Source organism: Lynx canadensis, chromosome A2 (assembly GCF_007474595.2).
Source record: "Lynx canadensis isolate LIC74 chromosome A2, mLynCan4.pri.v2, whole genome shotgun sequence".
NCBI classification, from domain to species: Eukaryota; Metazoa; Chordata; class Mammalia; order Carnivora; family Felidae; genus Lynx; species Lynx canadensis.
The window spans coordinates 256,658-284,213 of NC_044304.2; the positions used below are offsets into that span (position 1 = coordinate 256,658).

Sequence of the window (27,556 nt, forward strand, 5' to 3'; positions counted from 1 at the left end):
GCTGCCTCTGGCCGCTCTCCCGCTGCGATGGCAGAGTCCAGTCCTTGCGACACAGATCGGCCTGCAATGCTGAAAAGTGCTTACTACCTGGCCCTTTACGGAAAAAGTGCCAAGCCCTGAGTGGGCATGTGCCTGAGTGGGAACAACGCTGTTCCAAGGCATCGTGTATATTCGCTCCATCAACCCTCCCAGCGGTCCTAGGACGGGGGAAATAAGGCCCAGAGAGGTTAAGAAACGGACCCAAGGGCACACAGGATACGCGGAGCTGAGCCGGCACTCAACCCCAGGGCTCCCAGGCTTCTCGGGACTGTTTTCTTTGCTCTAGGCTTGCTATTTTATCTCACTGGTTTAATGCTAAGCAGATGCACATCCGTTGTAAAGAGAGAGAGGCAAAGACCCACAAAAGGAAAGGTGTCGACGTCCCTCCCCATTCAGAGCTCATTCAAGGTTGTTTCTTTCTACACGCACACACCCACCCCTTCATTGAGCCCCTGCTGAGTGGAGGGAAGAACCGACTTCCCCCCACTCCAGACCCCAGTACGTGTTCAGGGTCAGGGGCTAGTGTTCTGTGACAGCCTGGTAAGTCGGGGCCATGGTCTGCAGGTTGGTAGGCACAGGTCCTGCCTCACTCCCAGTCTGTGGGGCCCACCTGGTGACACTGGCATCGTAAAGGGTCCTGGGGCCCACCCGGTGACGTCGCGAAGGGTCCGTGGGGCCCACCTGGCATCATGAAGGACTCAAGACAAACTACGGGGGACCAAGGAGACAGCGGGGCATCTAGCTGCTTCTTTGGGCCACCTGCACCTGCTCCCCACATCCTCCTGTCCAGGCCTCCCCACCACTAGCCCAGGCCGGGCCTCACACTGAACCCCACCCGATGTCACCCTTGTCATCTCTCCAACCCTGTCTGTGTCATCGTGTCCTTCCAGGGGGTCCCCAGAAGACAGGGGGGCCCCAGTACTTGTCATCCCACGTCCCATCTGGTGGCAATCTTGTTGGCTCTCCTTTCAGAATCCGTCCAGCCTCCAAACCCCCTCTCTTTGCTGTCCTTAATCCCCTCCTGGCAGCAGGAAAGGCCTTCACAAAAATAAGTAAAACAGGCTGAATCCTCTCCTGCTCTAAACTCTGCTATGGCTCCCCAGTGCCCCCAGGACAAAGCCGCATTCTGTGTGGTCTCTGAACGGCCCCTTCCTTCACTCTGGCCGCCTGGGCCTGCAGTGTGGCTAAGGAGGGGGGGGGGGGCGGTGCGGGGCTGATTAAACGTACCGACTGTCCTCCAGCCACAGGACCAGGCCCAGCGCTGGGGAAGCGCGCAGCTGTCACCCTCCCCGGCCCGGTCTGGCCGCCTTTGCGCCAGTACTCGCGCTCTCACGGGCCCTACACCTGGCGGCTCTTCTTTAAGACGTCCCACAACCGGCCTCTCGCGGCCCTTCGGGCTGCGGCAGAGACGTCAGCTCCTCGTAGCAGCCTCCAGGACACCCCCTCCCCGGGTCCCACTCCTCCTTCTCTCGGGTTGCGTGTCCCCATCCACGTCTCCGCCCTCCAGACCGGGCTCTGGGCAGGGGCGACCCTGTCTGTGCAGGCCCGGAGAGGCGGCCGCCCGGGGACACGGAATGCAGGGCGCGGGGTGGGGGCGGGGGGCGGCTGGGGGCCCAGGGCGCTGAGGAGGGGACGGAGACCGCGGCGGGGGGGACCGCCCCCCCCCCCCCCGTGCGCCAGGCTGGGGGCGGGGTGTGGGGGGCACGGCGGGGTCCCAGGGCGCCAGGCTGGGGGCGGGGACCGCGGCGGGGGTGGGGGGGCCGTGCGCCAGGCTGGGGGCGGGTGGGGGGTGGCACGGCGGGGTCCCAGGGCGCCAGGCTGGGGGGCGGGGACCGCGGCGGGGGGCCCAGTGCGCCGGGCTACGGGGGGCGCGGCGGCTGCGGGCGGCGGCCGGCAGGGGGCGCGGCGCCGGGAGCCGGGAGCCGGGAGGGAGCGCGCGGGGAGCGAGCGCAAGACGCGCGGCGGCGGCGGCGGCGGCGGCGACGCGCGCGCCCAGCCCACCCCCCGCGCCCGCCGCCGCCGCCGCCGCCGCCGCCGCCCGGACAATAAACAGCCGCGCGCGGGGCGATGCCCGAGCCGGTGCCGCCGCCCCCGCGCCGCGCAGCCCCGGCCGCCAGGCCTTAGCCCGCCAGGCCTCCCCCCACCGCTGCCCGGCCCGCCGCCGCCCCCCACCCCGAGCCCCCCGCCCCCGCGCCCGCCCGGCGCCCGCCCCCGCCCAGCATCGCGGACCCACCCGGACCTCGGCGTGGAGATGGAGTGAGTAGGCGCGCTCGGGCCGGGGGTGGAAGGCTCGGGGGCCCGGGGGAGGGGGGCGAGGGAGGGGCGAGGCCTCCCCCCCATCTCCCGTCCCTCCGTGGGGCGCGTCGCGGCCCCCGCGCGGAGAGGAAGGCGGCGGCGAGGGGCTCCCGGGCCTCCCGGGCCTCCCAACTCTGCCGGAGAAGCACTTGGGCCGCGTCCGCCCTGAGGCCTCCCCCATCCGCGACCCCCGGCGGCGACCCACGGGCTCATGTGGGGACTGGGGCGGCAGCGGCCGGTGGGGGCGCAGCCTGGGGCGCTGGGGAGGGGGAGGCCCGCGTCTCTTCCCGAGCCCCGCCCGCGTCCCCGGGCTAGCCTCGACCCTCGGCCACCTGTGGGCCCCAGAGCGGGAGCCGTGGGGTGATGGACGGACCCCTCCCCATTGCATCGCACTGGCCTTCAGCCTCCCACCGCACTCCCCCCCCCCCCCCCCCCCGCCTCCAACCGGAGCACTCGCTCCCTGTGCCCTGGACGCAGCAGTCCTCCCTCTGTCTGGCTGCCCTCCCCAAGGGCCACAGCACTGTCAGGAGCGCCTGCTGGGGCGGGGGTCCAGCCAGCAGATACTGTCCTGACTACCGCGGGAGGGAGGGAGGGGGCCTGTCTGCAGCCTTCCTGGTCTGGGACGTGTGTGAGCCTGGAGGTCCAGGTGCTTTCCAGCAGGCGAGCTTGGGTCTGATCCCTTCCCAGGGAAGGCGTCCCCAAGATGGGATCCCAAATGGTGTAGCCAAGGAAGAGCCTGGCCACTTCACCATAGGCTAAAGGTGCAAGCGGGACGGGCAGCCTGGGTCCCCCCCGGGGTGGGGGGGGCAGCCTCGGTCCCCGGGGCGGGGGGGGGGCAGCCTGGGTCCCCGGGGGCTGGGCGAGGAACTGCCCACAGCAGCAGAGGGTTCTCGCACAAGGTGCTGGATGAGCGTGCACAGTCGTTTCAGACAGAGTCCCCTCTCTCCTGGCGTCAGGGTAACCCCCAGGCCCCACTCCCACAGGTGGGCACTGAGGTTGTGGGGTGTGCTGACATGGTCGGGAGATGAGAAGTGGTGTCCGGGTCCTGGCAGCCCCCGCACTGTGTGCCAAGGCCAGCAGCTGTCTTGCTTGGGGCCAGGTCCCCCCCTCCCCACCCTCCGGGCGGAGGCCCGGACAGGGAGGCCCCCCCCATCGCCCAGCCGCCCCTGCCCTTCCCACTGGGTGTGTTTTCTGAGCCGACAACTCTCCTCCAGGGATTCACCCGTGACCTGCCACGCCCCCGGCTGGGTGGGGGCCGCTGCAGCCCGCCCTCCCCAGGAAGGGACACCCGATGTCCTCTGCTTTGGAAAACCCAGACAAAGGCCCGGCCTGCTCCCCGACCCGGCCCCCGGGAGCCCAGCCAGGGGCTCAGGGGAGCCAGGGCCCGGATGTGTCTGCCCGCATTAGGTTCCCCGACTTGCTTATCTGCTCTGCTCCCCAGGCCCGAGGGGAGCCTCTGGGCCTCCAGACCGCAGACCCTGAGCTGTGGGGAGGGGGTGCCTCGGGGGATGAGGGGTGAAAAGCAAGGAAAAGGCCCGCCCAGGATGGATATTCCGGTTGGACCCTGTTTCAGTTCCCCGCTGAGGTGCTACTGAGGCCCAGAGAGGGGCAGCCGCCGCCTCAGAGTCACACAGCAGGAGGAGGGCCCCTGAGCGCTTGCGGCCCTGCCCCAGTGCCTTTTGCCCACGTTGGCTAGATCGCTGGGTTTTCTGGGGGCAGACGTGGGACCGGCTTGGCGTTCACGGGCCTGAGTGGCCGTGAGAGAAAGCGCGTGTGCCCCCGGCTTGGGTGGCCGGGCGGGTGGGGAGCGGCCCCATCCTGCCCTGTCCTGCTGGAGCGCCCGGCCCTGGTGGCCCAGCTTGAGGTCCCATTCCAGGGGCCCGAGGCGGCTGCCCTTTCCCCGTCCACGGGCTTTGCCATCCGAGTCAGAGAGATGGTCGTGGCTCACGGCGCCGCTGGAGAGGTGAAATATGAATTGAAGGATTTATCACAATTTTGTTAATTTAAGGATTAAATTAAAGGTTAAGTTAGTTTGTGTCAACTTAACAACTTAAGGGTTTAACCAAAATCCTTGAGTGACTACCTCCAGGGAGGCCGGGAGCAGGATGGGGGCCCCGCTGACGGGTGGGGCACAGGAGGAGCGACGGAGCTGGGTGGGGTACCTGTCCTTGGGGGGGGGGGCGCTGGCCGCGTGGCCCCTGGCCCAGGGCACCCGGCTATGCAGCTCTGAGCAGCCTAAGTCCGGTGAATGGGCTCAGACGGGGCCGCAGCAGATTCCTTCCCCGGCCTCAGGCTCGGGCCTTTTTCCCAGGAGAAGGTCTCAACCGGGTGCAAAATGGGTCCTTAACGCCTCTCTCACACTTGCTAATCTCCCCGTTTAACGAGAGCCGAACCAGTTAAAAGGCAGCAGCGTCTAGTGATAATTGAACGTAATCACCGGCTTTTATTCTCATCCTATCTATTTTTTAGTGTTTTTACTCTGATGTTTGCGTGAGCGGTGTCTGGTTTTCGGTCTTGGCCACGGGGTGACATTTCCTTCTGAAAGCAGGGGGGTTCCTTGAAACAGTGAGTGTCCCCTTGAAGGGACGGTACCAGCGGTGGTGGCAGGAACTTGGGAAGGCGGGTAACGTTTAGTAAGTCCTTGCTGTGCACGGGGCTTTTTGTCCGTGTGAATGTGCTTGATGCTTACGAAGCCCTGCAAGGTGGGGAAACTGAGGCTCAGAGAGGTGACCTGATATATCTGAGGCCACATCGCCGGGATTTGCTCCTGGGTCCTTTCAGCTGCCAGGGTTGGGGGTGGTGGTGGTGGGGTCTTTGTACCTTCCTGTGTCCCATGGACTGGGCGGGGGGGGGGGGCTAGGTATCCTGACATTAGCTTCTCACCCCTGCGTCTAGGACCACCTGCCCTGTGCCTCCCCGCCCCCTCCCAGGAGGGGTGTGGCTAGAGGCGGGGGCGATGCTGTAAGTATTTCTGGGGGGAGTTCTGCCTCAGGTGCTGAGGTCCACCTTCAAGGGTCTCAGATTTTCATGCTGGGAAGTGGGTTGACGTTCTTTAAAAAAATCATGCCCCCTTTTTCCAAGTCTGGGAACCCGTTTCTTTCCATCCACCTATGATCTGTTGATTTAGGTAACACTCCCTGCCCACCCGCGGAGCCTTGTGTAGGGATAGGGCCCCGCTCCATCGCATCACGGACCTTCTCTAGGAGAGAGATTTAGAGGTGTACCTAGGTGGGCGGAGGGCGTGCCTGCTGGGGGGCTGGCCTGTGCAAAGGCCCGGGGGTGGGAAAAGAAAGCCTCAGCAGAAAGCAGTGCTGTTTGCTTTGTGCTCTCGGGGCTAGGTCCTGCCAGGCTTGGGGCACCCAGCAGGGGAGCCACGGGCAGCCACGGACCGACGGTGTCCAAGCAGGAGAGGAGTGAGGTTTTGACCTAGGCTAGAAAGAGGATCTGGAAGCTGAGGACCAGGTCAGGGCTCAGTGTGGACAGTCACCGTGGGGGGGGGGAGGGGGGGACCCCGGGACTGGGTGCCAGAGACCTGACTTCAGACCCCTGGATGGGCAGGGCGGGCGCCTCGGCCACACTGCACAGGGTCTCCGTGTGGCGCCGATGGCTGAGGGCGGGTCTCAGGGTCTACGGTGTGTGGAGTTGGCCTGGGGGTCTGTCTTGTTTTCAGACAACTTTTTTACACTTATTTATTTTGAGAGAGAGCGAGAGAGAGAGCGAGAGAGCGTGCGCACAAGCAGGGGAGGGGCGGAGAGAAGGAGAGACAGAATCCCAAGCAGGCTCCGCACTGTCAGCACAAGCCCGACGCGGGGCTCGTCCCGCAAACCATGAGATCATGACCTGAGCCGAGGTCAAGAGTCGGACGCTTAACCGACTGAGCCGCCCAGGCGCCCCTGGGGCGTCTGTCTGCTCTCAAGGGTGTAAAGCAGGAATTCAGGGACCTCCTGAGCCTATCACTGGGACAGTCCGGATCAGGCTGGGAATTTGGAGGGGAGCCCAGCCCAGGCCGAGTGGGAAAGACGGGTGAGAATCAGAGTAGGGGGAGTCGCTGCCAGGACAAAAGGGTGGGGGCGGGCTCGGGCCGGGCCTGGGAGCCCAGCCCGGTGAGCAGACCGTGGGTGTTGGGGGCAGCAGTGTTGGGCTCTGAAGGCCAAGTGACGGGCAGGGTCCCCTCTGGTAACTTCTGTCACGGTGAGAAGGCGCTGCCGGTCGGTCGGTTTGTAGTCAGACGCTCCTGACCCCGAGAGTCCCGGGCAGGGCCCGCGGGATCCGCCGCCGCCCATGGGGCGGGTGGGGGCGGGTGGGGCCCTCGGGTGGGGCCCTGGCACCAGCCCAGCTGTTTCCACTCCACACGTGTGTGTTTTCTACCGGCTTCCTTGAGATGCAACCCACACACCACAGAATCCACCTGTCAGGAGGATACAATTCAGTGGTTTTCAGTATGTCCACATAGTTGTTCGATCACCACCTCCTTCTAGTTCCAGAACATTCCATCAGCCCAAAAGCAACCCCTTCCCCATCCCCAGTCACACCCCAGCCCCCAGCCCCCACGAGCCCCCTTCCTGTCCCCAGATGAGCCCGTTCTGGACGTTTCACACACGCGGACTCACACCCCGCGTGGCCTCTCGTGTCGGGTTCCCTCCCCGAGCGTCGTGTGTCTGGGGTCCGTCCGCGGGGCGGCGGGGGTGGGCGCCTCGCTCCTGCTCGCGGCCGAGGGACCTTCCTGAGTGTGGTGGACGTGTTCTATCTGTTTATCCATCAATGGACACTGGGTTGTTTTCTAAATTTATTTTATTTTTTATTAAAATTTTTTGGGGGCGCCTGGGTGGCACAGTCGGTTAGGCGTCCGACTTCAGCCAGGTCACGATCTCGCGGTCCGGGAGTTCGAGCCCTGCGTCGGGCTCTGGGCTGATGGCTCGGAGCCTGGAGCCTGTTTCCGATTCTGTGTCTCCCTCTCTCTCTGCCCCTCCCCCGTTCATGCTCTGTCTCTCTCTGTCCCAAAAATAAATAAAAAAAACGCTGAAAAAAAAAAAAGAAAAAAAAATTTAAAAAAAAAATTTTTTGTCATGTTTGTTTATTATTTTTGAGAGAGAGAAAGAGACAGAGCGCGAGCCGTGGAGGGGCAGAGAGGGAGACACTGAGCTGTCAGCACAGAGCCTGACGCGGGGCTCAAACCCACAAACCATGAGATCACGACCTGAGCGGAAGTTGGATGCTCAACCGACTGAGCCCCCCGGGCGCCCGACACTGGGTTGTTTTACGCATTAATTTGTATAGTCACTTCTGAGGTGGTTGGGTGACCTTGGGCCTATTACTTGTCCTCTGTTGGAGGCGGGGAGCCTGTTTTAGATAAATGTCTGATGTGACACTGAGTTTCTTCCAAGAGAGATGGTCACAGGACAGTGGTCCTCAGGGTGGTGGGAATGTGACAGGGGAGGGACCCTTGGGTGGGGGCCACCTCTGAAAAGGTAAAGACTCTAACTGATTCGCTGGCCCGGTGAACGTTCATTGAACCCTGCCGTTCACTGGGGGCCGGGGACATGGTATGGACAGAAAGAGACCCTGTCCTTGTGGGGAAATAAACAAATGATGAGGGTGCTGCTTGGTGGCGAGCTGGTGAGGGGTTGGGGGTACAGGGGAGGCCTACGTGAGGAGGTGACGTCGAGGGAGCCAGTGAGTCCTGGGAGAGAGCTCGACAGATAGAGGACACGGCCAGTGCAAAGGTCCTGAGGTGGGAGCATGCCTGGAATGTTTGGGGGTTGTGGCTGGATCCGAGGCAGGGGTGGGGAGGGACCACAGCTCTTTGGGGCTGGTCTCTGCCTCTGGATTGAGGCCCAGCTTGCCCTAAGCTGGAGACGGCCTCTGGGTGCCATTCATGCCCCACTGCCCTTCCCCCGTGGGGGCCCAGGGCAGGGTCCACCCCCCTCCCCTCCCCCCAGGTTAATAGGCAACAACTGTGCCTCTGGATCTGTGGCCTGCTCTGATCCCAGTTTCCACTGTGGGGGTGATGCCTCTCTGCCTTGAGCTTTCCAGAAAACCCGGCCATGCCTCACGGGCTGTTCACCTCACCACAGACTGTAGTTGTCCCCTGTGCCGACGGTCTCAGAGGAAGAGAATTCCTTCCTGGCGAAGGGACAAGATCAGGAAGGCTTCCTGGAAGAGGCAGCTGCCTGTGCTCTGAGCTTGGAGCAAGGAAAGGGGGAGGCAGGGAGCTGGTGAAGGGTGGGGGCTTGAACACCAGCTAAGAGGCTGAGCCTTGTGACCAGGCTGTGCAGGGCCTCACGGGGAGGAAGGTTCTGGGGGCTGGAGGGGGACAAAGGCCCCACAAGGGAGCTGGGAACCAGCAGTGAGATTAGGACTCCCCCCATTCCAGCCACCCCAGTGGGGGGACGGGCCACAGGGCTCCCTTCCTTAGCCCCTTCCTCAGCCAGACTCTGCTCTCCTTCCCTGCACCCGTGGCCACGGCCACGACCACGGCTGTTTCCTTTTAGTTAGCACAGGAATGTTGCCGGTGTTGGGCTCCGTGCCTGCCTGGGCCAGGACCCCTCATTCCACTGGAGCTGCCTGGCGTGGGCCTGGAAGGACCGGTGTGTGACCCCCCCCACGCCCCCCTCTCCCGCCTCAGACCCAGCTCATCCTGCCCGCTGGGTGACCTTGGGCAGGTTGCGTAACCTCTCTGGTGCCTTTAAAATATAAACGCCTCCCAAAGCCGAGGCCTCTGCAGGGCCCGGCTCGTTTAGGTTTGGGCCTCATTAGCTCATCTCCTGAAGCCAGGATTATCTCATTCGCTCTCAGCCCACACCCTCTCGAGTCCTGAGCCGCCCACATCGGGGCTCGAGCCCAGAATTTGCTCCAAGCACTGTAAAAATAATCAGGCGAGGACAGGAGTCTGCCTGTGCTGAGGGTGGGCCTCCAGGAGGAGGGTCTGTCCCTCCACCAGCAGCTGCTGTGGCCCATTGCCCAGCAGAGCCAGTGGAGGCCCGGAGACGGGAGTGACCAGCCCTGGGCCACACGGCCGGCGGGGACAGCTCTCACCTGTCCAAACCCGACCGTGTGTTTTGGCCCAAGCTCGATTCTCTGCCCAGCATCTCCTGACATCTGGCCTCTGTGTCCCTCGCTGGGTCCTGAGGAGCGTCCCCGCCGTCCCATTGTCCCCCCACCCCCACCCCCACCTGTGCGGCCTGGCCAGGCCTCAGGGAGGCCCTGTGCTCGGGGAGCACTCAGGAGCCCGCCTGTCTGGATCGAGCGTCAGTTGGCCCACTGAGGAAACAGGCCGAATCGCTCCACCCGCCTCTCAGCGTCGTCAGGAGGGTGCTTCCCAAATGCCCTGTACATGCTCACCGGCTCCCGGGCCTCAGTTTCCCATCCTGGGAAATGGGGCTGAGCCCTGCGGGGGGAAGGTGGGGAGCGCTGGGGCCGGTGTCCCTACGTCGTGGCCGTTTGATCAGGATTCTGCGGTCAGACTTTGTCCTTCGGATTGCGATGCGTTGTCCGGCTTACCTCGGTCTCCCTGGCTCCAGGGGCAGGTCCAGAGCCTTCGGGGTACAATCCCCTTCCCTGGGCTGCGGCCCCTGACACCAGAGGGGGGGCACCCCCAGCAGCGGGGCAGGGCGGACCCCTCACCTCCCCGCATCGCACCCTCCCCGGCGGCCCCTGAGGCCCAGGGCGGGAAACCCCTTAGCCCCCCAGGCCCGGCTTGGGGGCGGGAGATGCTCCGCGCCGGCCCAGCCCCCCGCGTGCCGGCCTCCGCGTTGCCATGGGGACGGTGCGGTTGCCAGGGCGACCGCCTCCCGCGGGCCCCACGGGGGGGCGGCGCCCGGGGCGGGGCGGCTTTGGCGCCCTGAGGCGTGGGGAGGGGCGCCGAGGGGACACGCGAGGCTGTGCCCTCTAGGCTGCGACAGGGACGACAGGGACGTCGAAGGGAGGGATGGATATTGTCTCCCCGGGGCCTGTGTGCCTCTCCACAGTGGGCCCGCCTGACCTTCCCCTGACCTGGTTCAGCCGGCAGGGACATGCCGCCCAGCGAGGACACTGCCTGCCTTGTTGTCTCCAGCCTGGCAGGCTGGCCGCAGAGCGTCCCCGTGTCCCTGTGTCCGGCCTGAATGGCCGCCTGCCTGCTGGGGTGCGGACCCAGCATTAGGCCGCTGCTGCCTCTGCCCTGCGGGGCCCTGTGCGCGCTGGGGTCTCGGTGGCTATATGCCCCTCGCCCCGCTCCACCGTCTTCCTGGTGGGTCCCTGGAGGCCGCGTGGCAGCTGGGAAAGGGTAGGCCTGTGGGGTGGCCCGGAGCTCTGTGCTTCCCGGCTGCGTGACTGTGGACAAGTGACTTGCCCTCTCTGGGCTTCACTTGCCAGCGGTGGGAGGAGTGCACCAGGCGGAGTGAACAGCAGGCAGGATCAGGAGCTTGGGGCGCTTGAGGTGGACCCGAAGGGTCTGGGGCACGGAGTAAGCAGGAGGGAGAACCAGGGAGGTGAGGGCGGAGAGGTGGAGAGGGCTGGGCTACACTGGGACTTCCTTCACGGGGTGATGGGAGCCAGGGACATATAAGGGCAGGAGAATGAGTGGTTCTGACTTTTGTTCTGCCTCTGTTGTGGGTGGAGAGGGGACCTTCAGGGGGCAGGCAGGTGACAGGCTGTGGTCGAGGCCGGAGATGGGAAATGTGAGCTTTGCGAGAAGTGGAGGGCGGGCCTCCGTGGGGCACACAGAGCAGTGTGGCAGACCCAGAAACGTAGCTGATCAGGCCCTTCAGGGAGGGCCTCCAAGCTAGGTTGCTGGATCAAGCCTTTCCTGAACTTCACCCAGCTGAACCCAGCCTCCCTGAGGAAGGAGAGAGGGAAGCCACAGAGGGTGCGGCTGGTGTTGTCGGGTCCCTGGGAGGCACAAAGGGGCCAGGTGCCACCCGCCAGGAAGGGAAGAGCTGGGTGGGGTCACCTGGCCGGGGCGTGAGAACCAGATGACTTCACGGGTCTCAGCAAGGCCAGGAACCTGAGCCTGAGTGGGGTGTGTGGTGGGGCATTGCAGTTCAGGATGGATCTCCCCGGGAGCAGCCGCCTGGGTGTGGGTGAAGCCTCGGTCCCAGGGGTGGACCTCACCCAACACACCGTGTGACTGTGCCTCTGTCTCCTTTCTGAATGGCAGCGGGCGGGGCGGGGGGCACCCAACAGGAGCTCGGGCGTCTGTACCCACTGTTTGTGCAGGTGGGGAGCCAAGGCCCAGAGGGGTTGGAGGGTCTGTGGAGGGTCTTTGGAGGCCCCGGGGTGGCTCCTGGCCCACGGCTGAGGGCTGGTCGGGGCGAAAGCAGACCTGGAGGACGGTCTGTGACTTCGTCCCTGTGCAGATGAGGGTCTTGTAAGAGGATCCGGGTCCCACTGCCCAGAACCACCCCCCCCTCCCCGTGCCCGCCAGCCCTGCCCCCGTGAGACTGGTGAGGCCAGAGCGGCCCTGGGATCGCTGGGGATTTGGGCAGAGAACCGGGAGGCGGGGGGTCCACGCTGGAGCTCAAGACCCTGCCTCCTCTCCCTGCCTCGCCTTGTCACAGAGGCCCTGGAGGCCAGACTTTATCCTCAGGCCCCTCACGGACGACAGCTCAGGTGCAGACATTTCATTGAGCACCTGCCGTGTGCCACTACTGAGCACCTACTATGTGCGGCCATTTCACTGAGCACCTCCTGCGTGCAGGCATCTTACTGAGCACCTACTGTATACAACTACCGAGACCCTATTACGTGCAGCCATTTCACTGAGCACCTCCTGCGTGCAGGCATCTTACTGAGCACCTACTGTATACAACTACCGAGACCCTATTACGTGCAGCCATTTCACTGAGCACCTCCTGCGTGCAGGCATCTTACTGAGCACCTACTGTATACAACTACCGAGACCCTATTACGTGCAGCCATTTCACTGAGCACCTCCTGCGTGCAGGCATCTTACTGAGCACCTACTGTATACAACTACCGAGACCCTATTACGTGCAGCCATTTCACTGAGCACCTCCTGCGTGCAGGCATCTTACTGAGCACCTACTATATGCAACTACTGAGACCCTATTACGTGCAGCCATTTCACTGAGCACCTACTGCGTGCAGGCATCTTACTGAGCACCTACTGTATACAACTACCGAGACCCTATTACGTGCAGGCATCTTACTGAGCACCTACTGTATACAACTTCTGAGACCCTATTACGTGCAGACATTTCACTGAGCACCTACTGCGTGCAGGCATCTTACTGAGCACCTACTGTATACAACTACCGAGACCCTATTACGTGCAGACATTTCACTGAGCACCTCCTGCGTGCAGGCATCTTACTGAGCACCTACTGTATACAACTACTGAGACCCTATTACGTGCAGACATTTCACTGAGCACCTACTGCGTGCAGGCATCTTACTGAGCACCTACTGTATACAACTACCGAGACCCTATTACGTGCAGACATTTCACTGAGCACCTACTGCGTGCAGGCATCTTACTGAGCACCTACTGTATACAACTACCGAGACCCTACTACGTGCAGACATTTCACTGAGCACCTCCTGCGTGCAGGCATCTTACTGAGCACCTACTGTATACAACTACTGAGACCCTATTACGTGCAGACATTTCACTGAGCACCTACTGCGTGCAGCTTCCAGGGGCCCTGCGAGAGGCCATAGAAAGGAGAGGCCAGGTTCTGCTGTTTCCCACCGTGTGTGGAGGGTTTGGGGGAGCAGTGGGGAGGGAAGGGCAAGAACCAGGCCCCCATCTAGTCCTAGGCCTCTTGCCTCCCTCCACGGAAGCAGGAAGCCTGTCCCTTCAGCTGCACCTGGCCACACGGACGTTTATCCAGCGCCCGCTACGTGCCAGTTCTGGGTGGCTTCCCGAAAACATCCCGTGGATGAGAAAGGGCGTCTGGGGCTGAAATCTGGGTTTGCTGCTTCTTGGCTTCCTGTTCCCAGGGGGCTGAGAGCCCTTTCTGAGCACTGGGGCTCCCGGGAGACTCCGGGGGAAGCCCCAGGGTAGCAAGTCCAAGGGTTGGGAGGGGGGCCGGGGGTCCTTCACCCTCCGTGTGTCCCTCCCGGCGCTGGATGACAGGTGCTTGCTGGGTAGGAGGGCGAGGGGAGGGCTGTCCTGACCAGTCTCTGAGTCTGGGCGAGGGGCTGCACGCCTTTTCCTGCACATCCTTCACGACCCAGCTCCTCCCCAAACCCTTCCCCAGTCTCTAGGCAGAGCCCCGCCCTCCTGTCCCTGGGCCCTGCTCTGAGGGGGGCCGGAAGCTTTGCGGGATGAGGCTCAGGACAGGACAGAGCTGCCGCTGAGGGGGGCAGGGAAGGGTCCCATGAAGCTGGAAGGCACAGGGCTGGGTTCTGACCAGATCTGTTGAAAGCAGGCTGGGGTGGGCCCCACCTTGACCTTGTGCGTTCTCTTCCCCCAGGGTCCTGGCGGCAGAAACCACATCCCAGCAGGAGCGGCTCCAGGCCATTGCAGTGAGTCCCCTGCCCCTCAGACGGTGTGGATGGGGGTCCGGGTCTCCACACCCAGCCCGGGGCCCTTGGGACTCAGAACCAGGGCATCCCACGGGAACCCTGAGTGCCTCCCCGCGAAATGGACATGAAGGGGTCCCCTCAGTTCTCAGAACGTGGCCTCCTAGTGGAGCCTTCTGCTGGAGATGGGGGTACAGGTCGGGGGGGTCAGGCTGGGGGCTCAGACTGGGGGGGTCAGGTTGGGGGGTCAGACCGGGGCATAGGCTGGGGAGGACAGGCAGGGATCCGATCGGCCAAGTAGGTGCCATTCACAGTAAAGCAGGATCTGTGTGGGCAAAGCGTCCAGTGGGTTTGGTGGGGTCTGTGCGGCCCCCGCCTAGTCCTGACCCGTCGTGTGCATCCCCGTCAGGAGAAGCGGAGGTGGCAGGCGGAGATGGAGAGCAAGCGTCGGCAGCTGGAGGACGACCGTCGGCAGCTACAGCACCTGAAGGTCCTGAGCGGGCGGCCCGGCCAGGGACCTGGGCCTCGTCTGGGGGGAGGCAGAGCCTCTGGGACCTGGGACCCCTCGGCTGGTGGGGGGGCAGGGCCCCAGGACCCGGGCCTCGTCTGGTGGGGGGGGGCCAGGCCCCAGGACCTGGGCTTTGTCTGGTGGGGGTGGCTGGGCCCCAGGACCCGGGCCTCGGCTGGTGGGGGGGGGGGGGGGGCCCCAGGACCCGGGCCTCGGCTGGTGGAAGTGGCTGAGCCCCAGGACCCGGGCCTCGGCTGGTGGGGGGGGGGGGGGGGCCCCAGGACCTGGGCCTCGGCTGGTGGGGGTGGCTGGGCCCCAGGACCCAGGCCTCGGCTGGTGGGGGTGGCTGGGCCCAGGACCCGGGCCTCGGCTGGTGGGGGGGGGGCGGGCCCCAGGACCCAGGCCTCGGCTGGTGGGGGAGGGGCCAGGCCCCAGGACCCGGGCCTTGGCTGGTTGGGGGGGGGGGGGGCCGGGCCCCAGGACCTGGGCCTTGCCCCTGACAGGGGCTGGGGGAGTGGGAAGGCAGAGCTGACCGGACCCTGACTCTGACCCGGGTCCCTATCAACCCCAGTCCAAGGCATTGCGGGAGCGCTGGCTGCTGGGGGAGACGTCCTCAGCATCACAGGGGGACGAGGATATGCGGAGACAGATGCGGGAGGACGAGCAGAGGGCGCGGCTGCTGGAGGGGTCCATCTCCAGGTGGGTGGGGTGCGGTCCAGGCGCGGCTTTGATGGATGGCGTGCGGGCCTCTGAGCTGGGCCTGAGGGGGCAGGGGGCTGCCTGGCGCGACCCCCTGCTCCTTCCAGCGCCTGGCGGTGCAGGTGTGTGAGGGTGACCGTCGGGGCGGATCCTGGAGGATGGGAGTTGCCCGCAGCGGCCTCCCTGGGGGTTTCCTGGCGCCAGCCCCGCCGGTGAGCCTTCCCTGGCTTGGTGCTGCTGGCGGCCACAGACGCCCAGGCAGCTGGGCCCGCAGGAAGCCTGGGGAGGGGGGGGCGGGCCCAGGGAAAGTGACCCCCCCCCAGCCACCCCCCCGCCCCCCCCCTCCCGCCCCGGGCCGGGACAAAAGGCCTGGGGTTTCCGGGCAGGCAGAGGCTCAGCTCCAGGGCGGCAGGGTCACGGTGGAGGGAAGTGACGGCCAAAATTCCAAGCGTCCACTTGGCCAGAGAAGGTCCAAGAGGCGTGGGGCCTGCCCGGGCCCCACAGCTCGGCCCGCCCACCACGAAGACCTGGGATCCTGTCCTGCCGTCCGAGCCTCTTCCCCGGGGCCAGAGCAGGGGGCTCGAATGGAGGCGGGACTCAGGCGGGACAGGACTGACGGGCAGAGGGCAGAAACTTGCTGGGGATTGTTGGCCACTGGGGGCTGGACGAGGTCGGCTTCTACATCCCACCCTGCTGGGTGCAGCCCTGGGCGGGGCGGGGCACACGGGCCAGTTCAGGAGACTTCACGGGGGAGGGGGCCTCGCTTGAGCCCTGCCGTGTGTCCCGCACGAGTCAAGTGCTTTGGGGGCCCTTGGCTTTCTTCCCCCTGCTCAGGTGGCTCTGCCTGGACGCCTCCCTCAGGAAGCCCTCCAGGCTGACCCTAACTGTGGTCAGCCTGTCCACCTAGGGCTAGGCTCGCTTCATCAGGGGCCACGGCCCCAAGCCCCGGCCGGCGCTGTTTTGTTCTCACGGGGCCGTGTGCTCGTTACTCTGCAGTCTTTGGAAGGTGATGTGGGTTTCCCAGTTCCCCCAGAGAGAGAAAGCTTCCTGTAAACATAAATGGGTGTGAACGGAAAACAGGAGACTTGGTTACAAACCAACAGACAAGTACCCGGAGGCAACGAAGGTGCCAGGGACGGGCCAGCCCGGCCCGGCTGCCCGCCTCGGTTTCCCCGGTTGCGAGAGGGAAGGATGCAAATGGGTCCCAGCGGGTGGGGGGCATCGGGTCAGGGAGCCCACGGTGGCGCTGGCGCTCACCGCCCCCCCACCCGCCCTCCCCAGGCTCCAGAAGGAGATTGAGGTGCTGGAGAACGCGGGCCCGCTCACCACCGCTGCTGGAGAGGGCGCCGCAGCCCCGAGCCCGGCCAAGGACGAGAAGACGGAGGTGGCGCTCGATTCTCGGCAGGTGAGGAGGTGATGACGCGCCTGGGGCGCCCACCAGGGCCAGCCCCAGGGCGAGACACCGCCCCTTCTCAGACTTCAGAGCCACTTCCCGCTGTGCGCCTCAGTTTCCCCCACCCCCCTTAAGCGCCCCCACGTGCTGGGGTGTCAGGAGGGACCGCGGGCACTTTGCACGAGACCTGGCGCGTGGGCAGCTCTCGACGAAACCCCCACTTGTCACCCCTGCTTTTACCGAGTCTGCCACCGCCGTCGCCTGTCCGTGGGCCCACTCCGGTGGGAACAGCGCCCCCCTCGGGTGGAAGAGAAGCTCCGGGACCCGGACAGGTTGAGGCCACACTGCTAGGAGGTGGTCTTTACCGGACTTGGCCATGTTTCTGGGGTCTGACGAAACCAGACCCTGGAGCTCTGGACCCAGAGCTCATGGACGCCGTGTGTTAGCATAGATTCAAGATCTCCCAGGCACCTTTGCTGCTGTAGGATTCAGGAGCCCTGGGACACGTGTTCCCCCCTCGTGTCCTAGCTGTGACGGCACCTTGCCTTGGGGCAGGGGCCCTGGGGGCGTCTTGAAGGCCGGCATCCCTGCCGTGTGTCCGGGCCCTTCTCCACATGCTCCTCTGTCAGCTGTCCCCTGCTCTCACTGCTTTCCGGGGCCTGGCTTGGGGCAGACCAGGGGGATGTGGTCTGGGGCCTGGCCTCGCCGAATCACGCCAGGAGAGCGGGGGGGAGGGTGGTCAGGCCGCGATGGGTCAGCCCAGGGTCCTGCGGAGTCCCTGAGGAGGCATTTGATGCATGGGAGCCCTAGACAGACTTCCTGGAGGAGGTGGGTTTTGAAATGGAACGGGAGTTCTTCGGGCTTGGGCTTGAGACGAGAGGGACCTTGCACCGAGGTTGACTGTGTATAGACCTTGTCGTCGTGATGCCCGCATCCTGAAGGAGACCGAGACACTGGTTGGGTACGTGACACGGTACCTCGAGGGACAGTGACAAGATGTGGTCGGGGTGCAGAGTGAGAAACCAGCCAGGCAGAAATACAGAGTGCAGAGACGTCACATACAAAGGCCCTGGGACAGGAATGTGTTCAAGGAACAGGGAGGCTGGCCAGACATGGGGGGTGGGGGAGGAGAGGCCTGCGGGCAGGGAATCTGTGGACCCGGGACCCTGGGGGTCATCGAGAAGGGTTTCGTCTTCGTTTGGGGAGCAACAGAGAGCCACCGGTGGCTTCTGAGCAGGGCGGGACATTATCTGGCTGTCACAGGCTAGGGCAGGGGTGGGGGGGTCCCTTCCGGAGGAGACCGCACCTGTGATGGGGTCACCAGCTGCGAAGCCGAGCCCTCTGCGGGGTCCCCCCCCCCCCACTGCTCCCAGCGGGAAGGCGGGCCCCAGCCCTGACCTCTGTCCCTTCTTTCTTGCAGGCCCCGGTGGGCACGCCCAAAGGTAGGCTCCGGGGAGGGGCGGGGCCCGAGCGCCCTCTGGTGGCCGGAGGCGGGTGGTGGGCTTGGGGAGGGTGCCTGGAAAGTGACGGCTGGTGGCTGGTGTTGCCGACGGAGGCCGGAGGCCGGTTATTGTCGCTTCTGTGGAGCCCCGCCTCTGGCCACGTCCACTTGCTCCTGTGCCGGCGGGCGGGCGGGCCTCGGTTTTCACGTCTATACAATGGGATCTGTGGGGGCAAGAAATCAGCGTCTCAGCAAGTCCGGGGGACGGGGCGCTGTTTTAAAGGACGAGGTTCCCCGCCCACAGGTGAAAGTCTGCCATCCAGGAAACAAAGACAAAAAGCCAAAAGTTTGAAACGTGGGATCTCTCTTACTCCCTTCCTCAAAAAGGATCACAGATAAATAATATACATCTGCCAATATTTCACAAATATGTATGGCGCTTAAATGTAGATTTAGTTGCAAATATGATTGTTAAATATAATAAAGTATTAACCATATTAAAACTATTTGATATAAATTATATTTTTAAAGCACATATTGAACTAGTATCCGCATGTGGGAGCGTGGAAGGAGGGCCACCAGCCGGGACTGGAGGTGGTGGCCAGTGTCTTCGGCCTGATTTGTTGCATGTTAATTATTCAGGGGAGTGTCTTACTGTGGAATTGAAAATGAATAAGTAAAAAAAAAATCCACCCAGGGCTCTCAGCGATTTTGTGAAAATCATCTGAGCTGAGAGATGGAAGCACGCTGGGGGCTGGTGTGTGTTTAGGGGGTTCTGGACGTGCACACGTGTGGAGGGGAGTGTCTGGGTGTCTGGGCAGTGTCTACATGTCTCGGGGTTATCTGGCTGCCTGGGTGGGGTGCCCGGGCGTCTGGGGGTGTCCAGGGGGTGTCTGGGGGTGTCCAGATATGTCTGGGTATCTGGGGGGGTGGCCGAGTGTCTGGGGGCATCTGCGGGGGGTTGTCTGGGGGGTGTCTGGGTGTCTGAGGGTATGTGAGCATGTGGGGAGGTGTCGAGACAGCTGGAGGTGTCTGGGTGTATGTGGAGGGGGGTCCGGGGGTCTGTGCGACCGTCCCTCCTCTGACCCCCATCTCTGTCTCTACCCTTCACTCCCTGAACAGAGAAAGGAGTCTGCAACACGCCTGTGAGGACGGTCGAAGGCTCCACCATGATGAAAGCAGGTGGGTCGGCCCCCTGCCTCGCCCCCTGCACCCAGCTGTGTCCCTGGGCTGAGCGCCGGGCCCGGGGGGCCTGGAGAGGCAGGGGCCGGGGCAGACGCAGACGCGCCCTCAGCAGGAGCTGTGGTTATGGGGGTGGCAGCCGGACCGAGGCCCAGCCCTGAGCCTGGGGTGGGGCCCGGCCGCCCCCCTGCTTTGGCACCCTGGTCACGCGCTGGCCCAGCTTCCCTGAGAAGGTGGGGCCCCTCGCATGGCCGCTCTCTAACCCAGCGCTCCCCACGGCGTCCTCCCTAACCTTGCTGCCCCCTCCCTGCCTGTGGGGCGGCGCACAGCCCCCCCCCCCCCCCGCACACGCCCGCACGTGCTCACTGCAGAGCCTCCCTCCTCTGCTGTCCTCAGGCTGCCTCAGGATAGGGAGCGAGCGCACCGTTCCCGGAGGTGACCAAGCTGGGACTCGGGCATTTCTGCGCCTCTGGGAAGCCGAGAGAGACAGGGTTAGCGCTAAGCATCACACAGAGTTGGGGTTCAGGTTCTCGCTCTGCCACAAGGCGACTCCCCGTCTCCGCCTGTTGGGGCAGCGGGATTATACTGACCGCAGGCCCAGGGTCAGGGACCCAACCCGGGAGCAGTGACGGGTGGTCACAGCTGGCAAAGCCTTATTGCTGCTGCTGGTATTGGGGTGAGCTGTGGATGCAGGAAACCACAGAGGGAGGTGAAGACCGTATTGGGGGCAGGGTGGCCAGGACACCTTGGACGGTGACAGGGGAGGCCCGGGGTCTCGTGCAGGGTCAGGCAGTTTTGCCCCAGGAGGCAGGGGACGGAGGGTAGCATTTGCCAGGGAGGAGGTGTCTTCAGGACCTCTGTGCCAGTCAGACCAGCTCCACCCTGTCCCTCAACCAATGACCTTGTGTAGTGCACAACCCACGCAACTGTGTGTCTGGAGATGAGGGTGTTAGGTGGTGCAGGGGTGTGGATTAAATGGCATTCGTTCAGTCATTTGGCAAGTGCTTATTGAGCACCTGCTGTGTGCAAGGTGTGAGGGGCACAACCCGGGGCGGGGGGTGGGGCTGACATTCTCGTAAGGGCAATGTCTATGCAGTTAACTTATGGAGAAAATAAGGCAGCGGGTGGAGCTGGAGGGGGCACATTTAATCAGAGGGCTCAGGGGAGGCCAAACTTAGTAGGTGACATCTGAGCAAGGACCCAAAAGAAGTGAAGGAGCAAGGCACAGGGAGATAGGTGTCTCAGGTGGAGGTCACAGCACATGCAAAGGCCCGGGGGCTGGATTTGTACCTGTCCTGGGGAAGGAATAACCAGGAGGCCTGAGTTGATTGGAGCAGAATGAGCTAGGGGGGAGAGGGGAAGGAGGTGAGCGCAGGCCAAGTCATGCTGGGTCCCGTGGGTGTGGGAGGACTCAGGCCTTAACCCTGGGACAGCACAGGGGAGCCCTGGAGGGCTGTGGGGGGAGGAGGGACCTGTACCACCCAGTGCTCACTGGCGCCCTCTGGTGGCAGTGGGGAAAACAGACCGTGGGCGGCGCCTGGAGGCCAGCGAGGGGGCAGGAGAGGCCTTCAGTGGGTCCCAGAGCGGTGGGGGGAGATGGGGAGCTGACCTGGTCAGGGGACACGGAGAGGTTGAGATGTGGGTTGAGATTCTAACTGTTCCCAAGGCAGCACCCACTATATTTACAAATGGACAGAGGTGGGGGGTGAGAGAGGCAGAGGAGGAGGGAATTGCAGCTTATGGGGGCAGATTGGAGGGAGTCTTGGACATGGTGATTTGGGGGCTCCTCGGGGACCCTGAGGGGAAGGTGGGATACTGGGATTCAGGGCGAGGTCCTGGGGGCCGTGGTCAGCACCCGGGGGTCACTGCTAGGACCCAGGCTCCCCATGTGGTCTTTGTGGTGGTGATTTCTGTACAGTGGGGGCGGGATTTTGGCTGTTGAATTATGGCTCTAACGGGTAATGACGCTCATTTATTTCAAGAGGGAATTTCCCATTCTTCATAGTGAAAGAGCAGACGATCAGTTCAATAGCTGACCGAAGTACGGACGCACAGACATGCTGACCACCGAGGCGGGGGTGGGGGGTCCAGGACGGGGCGGAGATCCAGCTGGGAACGCAGGCCTGCCGACCCAAGTTCAGATCTCGGCTGTGACCATGGTCAAGGCATGGCCTCCCGCTGGCTCTGAGGAGACAGAAGCAGCGTAAGGCTTTCCACGTGGGGTGGGATGCGAGTGTGGGCTTCGAATGCCGAGCAGAGGACCTCAGGCTGGCGCCCGTGATGCTGTGGGCAGACGAGGAGCTGGGGGGCGCTGCGTGGAGGGCGTCCCCACTGCTTGGCTCTGCGCTGCCGGCTCCCCTCCCTGGCTTGGCTGCAGCCGGCGGGGGGCACGTGGGCAGGTGGCCTTGGGTAACCCGTGCCTCCCGTGCCAGCCATGTACTCGGTCGAGATCACGGTGGAGAAGGACAAGGTGACGGGGGAGACCCGGGTGCTGTCCAGCACCACCTTGCTCCCTCGGGAGCCGCTCCCTCAGGGCATCAAGGTGTACGAAGACGAGACCAAAGGTATGCGGCCCCCGTCCCCCACCCCAGGCCCCCACCCCACCCCCCTCCCGCAGCCCACCTGCGTCGACGTGGGTGCCGCTCGGGGAACGGTCTCACCCCCCACAGCCCACTGTTGACTTAGAGGCCGTTCAGTACTGGGCCTGCAGCCCTGTCTTTGTTCACTCCGGGAACCTGACCCGAAGCTTGGCTGAGGGCTGGGTCCTAGGCTGGGCTCTGGGAATCGAATCACAGAGGGACGCGGCTCTGTCGTAGCAGAGCCCCTCGGCCCGTGGGCGCAGCCCTTCAGTCTGGAGCTCACGAATAAATTTAGAGGATTATTGTTGAGATAAAGATGACAAGACCCCCAGAGGTGCGGCGTCTAGTGGGGGCGGGGAGGGGCCGGGGGAGGCTCCTCAGAGGAAGTGAGCAGGGCCTCACTGGACGCACAGCAGGTGCACAAGGAAACAGTGTGCCTCACGGAGGCCGCGGCATGTGCAAAGGCCCTGTGGCGGGATGGAATTTGCTGAGCTGGAGGAACTGAAAGGAGCCTGTGGGGCTGGTGCGGAGTGGGGGGAGGCGTCAGGTGAAGCCTTGGCGGGAGGGGCGAGCAGGGGCCAAGGTGCCGAGATCTGGTTTGGTTTGGGGAGTTCCCTCTGGCGGCCGGGAGGGAAACAGGGTGTGAGAGACTCCGGCAGGAAGGCTGATGAGCAGCAGCCTTGGTCAAGAGCCCCAACACGCCTGTCTGTCTCTCCCTCTCTCTCTCTGTAAGTCATAAGCCATAAAATTCACTCTTTTTGTTTTTAGGTAAAAAAAACCCACTTTATTTATTAAAATGTTTATGTTTCAGAGAGAGAGAGCGCGCGCGCGCGCACGCAGAGCGGGGCGGGGGTGGGGGTGGGGGGGGGGCAGAGAGAGAGACACAGAATCCAAAGCAGGCTCCAGGCACAGAGCCCGACGCGGGGCTCGAACTCACAAACTGTGAGATCATGACTTGAGCTGAGGTTGGCGCTCAACTGACGGAGCCGGCCAGGCGGCCCAAGAAAAAACTTTCTTTTAAACCGTGTTATCCGTCCGTGTTTAGGCAGCAATTTCATAAATATTTTGGCATTTAAACTTTTGCTCGTTTTTGGCATGGCCTGTGGGGGATAGTATATAAATAACCCCAGGGAGGGGAAATTTCGGGCAGTATTTACTACAATGGTAGGAAAAAGGAGACGGGTCACTTCAGTAAACAAAATACGCTTTGAGAAGACATTAAAAAGTGGTATTCAACATTAAGGCAAACCATTTGCTTTCCTCGTGCCGTGGAGTTCATGGAGCTGGCCGCCTGAGTCGGGGATAAAATTATACCGCCCGGCCCAGAGTCCGTCAGTAAGTCCACAGTGGGGTCTGTGCCCAGACGTGGCGTATGGAGTGGAAGGGTCCAGGACACCCACCCAATTCAGCGCACAGCTCAGTGGGTTTTGGTTCGTTCGCCATGTTATGGGCTCTAATTCCGGAACATTTTCGTTCTCCAAAGCAGAAGCCCCATCACCCCCCATGCCCACCGTGGCATCCACGTAACCCCCTTCCTGTCTGTGGGTGAGCCTGTTCTGGACGATTCACACACGTGGAATCACACACAAGTGGCCGTTTGTGTCTGGTTCCCTCCCTGAGCGCCGTGTGTTCGGGGTCCGTCCGCGTTCGTATTTTGTGGGCTGAGTAATATTCCATTGTTTGGAAGGACCACATTTTGTTTATCCAGTCATCGTTGATGGCTGTCTGGGATGTTTCCTTCTTTTGGGTTTTAGGACGCTATACAAGTTTTTGTAGGGGCACACGTTTTCATTTCTCTTGGGTGATACCAAGGCATGGAATTTCTGGGTCACATGGGGACTCTGTGTTTTACCTTTGGAGGAACTGCTGGGTGTTTTCTTTTTTTTATGTTTCTTTATTTTTGAGGGAGAGAGAGAGAGAGAGAGAGAGAGACAGAGCATGAACGGGGAAGGGTCAGAGAGAGGGAGACACAGAATCCGAAGCAGGTTCCGGGCTCTTTGAGCCGTCGGCACAGAGCCTGACGCGGGGCTCAAACCCACGAACCGTGAGATCATGACCCGAGTTGAAGTCAGACGCTCAACCGACAGAGCCCCCAGGCGCCCCATCTCCCCCTCCCACTAGCCATGCACAAGGGTCCCCAGCTCCCCACGTCTTCGGCAACACTTGTTATTGTCCCTCTTCAAGTTACTATCACTATTACTGGAGCCATCGTGTCGGTGGTGAGATGATGTCTCGCTGTGTTGATTCCCAGACCCTTGGACTTAGAGGTCTCTGTGGCTGTGAAAGGGGCCCACTCGCAGCCCAGCTCTGTCGTGGTTTGGAACGTAGACCTGGGTGGGCAGAGTCCCCGTTCCAGCCCTCCCCAGCTGTGTGGCCCTGGGCACGTCCCAGCTGCCTTGGCTCCTGGACAAGAGTGACCTCGCAGGGCTGAGGGCAGAGGCAGTGCCTGATGCCCGGGCTCCCAGAAGGTCCTCCCTGAGCACAGCCTGGCCCAGCCTGGGGGACTCTGGACCCTGGTTGCTTAGCGATGGGAAGGTGATCCATTTCCATGGCGGCCAAGGGCTCGGATTCCCGTCGCGGGGGCAGTGGCCAGTGGGAAGTACTCGGCTGGATCCCGTGCCACCAGGGCACGCCCCACCCTCCGGGCCTCCAGCCCAGAGTCGCTGCAAGGCCTTGAGGTGTGGACACCCGTCCCCCGGATTTGGAAACCGAAAGTAGAAAGCGCTTTCCTTCTGGCCAGAAACCGGGAACCGGAGCCCTGACCCTCGACCCCAGAGGAGGCAAGTCCCTCGGGTGTGTCCCCCCCCCCCCCCCCACACACACTGTCGAAGGGCAGCTGTGTTTCCAGGAGTCTGCTGGGCTGGCGCCGTGGTGTGGCGGGACCCCTCCCTGCCCTCGGGGACTGCTCCCTGACCTTGGGGACTCCAGCCCAGATCAGAGACACCAGTGTGGAGCTGGAGAGATCTGGAGAACGCCTTTAGGGAGATTGTATGCACTCAGGTGTCTTCCTTTCAGACATGGGGGGGGGGGGTGCACACGAGGCTGGGGGTATCTAGAGGGGCCAGTCTTCTTCCTCAGCGAGCGACGGAGTCCAGGGTGGTCAGGAGAGGGAGTGACCAGACTAAACTTTAACTCGGGGTCAACCACAGGGACCCAAGGAAGGAAGTCACGGTCCCCGAAACTCCTCATGGGAGGGAAACACACTCAGACCACTTAGACCGGTCGGGTCCAGCCCCGGCCGGCTGTGTGACCAAGGGCTGGCCACGTCCGTGGTCTGAAGCGGCGTGGGACCCAGTCGCCGGGAAACACTGCAGGATGCAAGCAGACAGAGGCCCCGTCCGCTGGATTCCAGTCTTTCCTGGTCTCCGACAGGTGCTTCTGTGCCTGTACATTTTCGTCTGTGCGCCAGTTTGGGGGGGCACGGACGCCCACAGGGAGCTTTCGATGCCCGTTGGTTTTAAATGCGTGGTTCGGTTTCGCATTCCTTTTTACCCTGGGGGGCGGCCCACAGCTCTGCCAGGCCTCCCCTCCTCCCAGAGAGAGCCAGCTTACTCTCCGTCTGTCTGTCTGTCTGTCTCTCCCACCCCTGCCAGTGGTCCACGCTGTGGACGGCACCGCGGAGAACGGGATCCACCCGCTGAGCTCCTCCGAGGTAGACGAGCTCATCCACAAGGCCGACGAGGTCACGCTGAGCGAGGCGGGGTCCGCGGCGGGGGCGGCGGAGGCCCGGGGGGCGCCCAAGGAGGCGGCGCAGAGCACCCCGTCCAGGCGGGAGATCACCGGCGTGCAGGCCCAGCCGGGAGAGGCCACGTCGGGCCCGCCGGGCATCCAGCCCGGCCAGGAGCCCCCGGTCACCATGATCTTCATGGGCTACCAGAACGTGGAGGACGAGGCCGAGAGCCAGAAGGTGCTGGGGCTGCAGGGCACCATCACGGCCGAGCTGGTGGTCATCGAGGACGCCGCGGAGCTCAAGGAGCCCGCCCCGCCCAACGGCAGCGCGGCCGAGCCCCCCGCGGCCGCCGCCTCCCGGGAGGAGAACCAGGTGGGGCCCGAGGCCCCCGCCAGCGACCCCCAGGACCTGGACACGAAGAAGCAGCGTTGTAAATGCTGCTCTATCATGTGAGCCCCCCGGCCCCCGCCCCCGCCCCGCCCTCCACCCACAGTCACCCACCGCCCGGCCCGGCGCCTGCCCGCCCTCCACCCACAGTCACGGGCCCCGGACACGCGGCTGTCACATGGTCCCGCCGAGGGTTCTTTCAATGGAAAGAGAGGGACGGGGGTCCCCCACCCCATCGCCACCCCCGACACCCCTGAGCCACTGAGCCCTGCACCTGCGCCTGGTAGGAGAGCGACACGGACGGACCCACGTTTCCCGACGCGAAGGGCACCCCCCTCCCCCGCCCCTCCCCCCCCCCCCCCCACGACACGGCCGGGGTTTCGGTGCAGCCGCGGCCGGCGGCCAGCCGCCCTCTGGGCCTCCTGCCTGTGCCTTCCTGCCGCCTCCAATGAGGTCCCCGAGGGGACGTCCTGCCGGGTTAGGGCCCCCGGGGGCCCGCTCTGTCCCCGCTTAGCCCCTGGAAATGGGGTTTCCCGGCCGAAGCTGTGGCGTCCGTACCCAGGCCATTGGGGTGAGGCCATGCTTCTTTGGGGAGTCTGGGTCGGAGGTCAGGTTCAGGGTCCTGGAAAGAAGCCAGGCCCCGCTCTCTGGATACCCCCAGCCTGGTGTGCCCCTCCCCCCAGGCTCTCTCTGGGGTGGCCGGGGGTGAGGGGGGCGGCATGCTGGAGCCTGGGAAGGGAGAGCCCCAGGGACACGCCCCCGTGGGGGATGGGTCCGGGACCCCTGCGCTGTCCCCCTGCCACGGGGCCCAGGGCCACGCGAGCCGCTTCTTGTCCTGAGCTCCCACTCCCACTGGGCCCTTCTTCCTCCTGGTGCTAATTGGGGGACCCTGGGGGGCTGCCCGGGACCTGCTTGGACCAGGGTGCTGGGCCCCTCCAACCGTACCCCAGAGATCAGGCCACTGCCACTCCAGCGGGCTTGGCACATTCCCGGCAGTGGTGGGGAGCACGCAGCCTGGGGCGGGGGCGGGGCTTCCTCCGCAGGAGACCCCCATCTGCCGCCCCGCCCGATGCGAGCCTGTCCCCTTCCCGCCGGGAGGGGGGCGGGGACAGGGGTTGCGCTCCTGGGGGCAGCCGACACCTGGATGTGCACACACATCTCCCCGGTTGCAGCCACGCTCGCCCCAGAGGCGCGTTCGTGCACACGCTCGCAGACCCTCCCGTGTGGGCTGTGGTCGGTGAGGCCCCGTCTCAGCCCCTCCCCTAGGGGCCTCCCACCCGGTGCCCGGGGCGGGCGCAGGGGTCGCCTCTGGTCGCAGCCCGGACCCCGACTCAGCTCTGCCCCTTGGTGGCAGGGGGAGAGGCCCCCTGCGAGGTGACCCTGGGCAGTGGCCGTGGGACCCCCTCTTCCTCCTTGAGTCCTCGAGCTGTGAGCCTCCGCTGAAGTGCCCCTCTGCTTTTGATGTGTGACAAGGCCTTGTTGTTCTTGACTTTCCCAGAGAAGCAAATAAACAGTGTGAACAGCCCCAGGCCCTGGCGTGGCGTCCTTGGCTTTCACGGGGGGGGGGGGGGGGGGGGGGTGTGGCCAGGTGGGCGTGGCCCCACCAGGGCGGCCGGGCCATAAAAGGAGGCGGGAAGGAGGGAGCAGGCTTCTGCACCGCAGCCCCGGGCTCCCTCGGGCTCACCCCGTGCCCAGTGCCCACCGCACCTGCACCCACGTGAGCGGCACCTGGGCAGGTAAGGCCTGGAGGTAAGGGGGCAGCTGGTGGTGGCAGGACTTGCTTCCTGCTAACTGTGGAGTCCTCTGGTTCCAAGGCCCGTGCTGGGCCCCCAAGCTCTGCAGAGAAACCGGTCCCCGGGAGCGGGGCGGGGGGACGGTGGGACGCGTTTACAGAGGC

The 27,556-nt window shown here is 63.9% G+C and overlaps 1 protein-coding gene across 2 annotated transcripts; it reads left to right on the forward strand.

The window, feature by feature from the left end:
* Nucleotides 1–2,243: 2,243 nt before the first annotated feature.
* On the forward strand, nt 2,244–27,187 carry PALM (paralemmin). Of its 2 annotated transcripts, XM_030297772.1 has the most exons (9): nt 2,244–2,295; nt 13,752–13,803; nt 14,210–14,290; nt 14,880–15,007; nt 16,289–16,412; nt 17,821–17,842; nt 18,964–19,023; nt 21,456–21,587; nt 25,196–27,187. In XM_030297772.1, the coding sequence occupies exons 1-9, from the start codon at nt 2,291–2,293 to the stop codon at nt 25,723–25,725; spliced, it is 1,134 nt and encodes a 377-aa protein (XP_030153632.1). In that variant the 5' UTR covers nt 2,244–2,290; the 3' UTR covers nt 25,726–27,187. The 2 variants fall into 2 exon arrangements, with proteins under 2 accessions (XP_030153632.1, XP_030153639.1); XM_030297779.1 differs by lacking the exon at nt 21,456–21,587.
* The last annotated feature ends 369 nt before the right edge of the window (nt 27,188–27,556 follow it).

Excerpts from the sequence above, each read along its gene's own strand:
- PALM (XM_030297772.1), top strand. Across the intron at positions 14,291-14,879 it reads GGCAGCTACAGCACCTGAAG|TCCAAGGCATTGCGGGAGCG; the intron begins GTCCTGAGCGGG and ends TATCAACCCCAG. Across the intron at positions 15,008-16,288 it reads CTGGAGGGGTCCATCTCCAG|GCTCCAGAAGGAGATTGAGG; the intron begins GTGGGTGGGGTG and ends CGCCCTCCCCAG.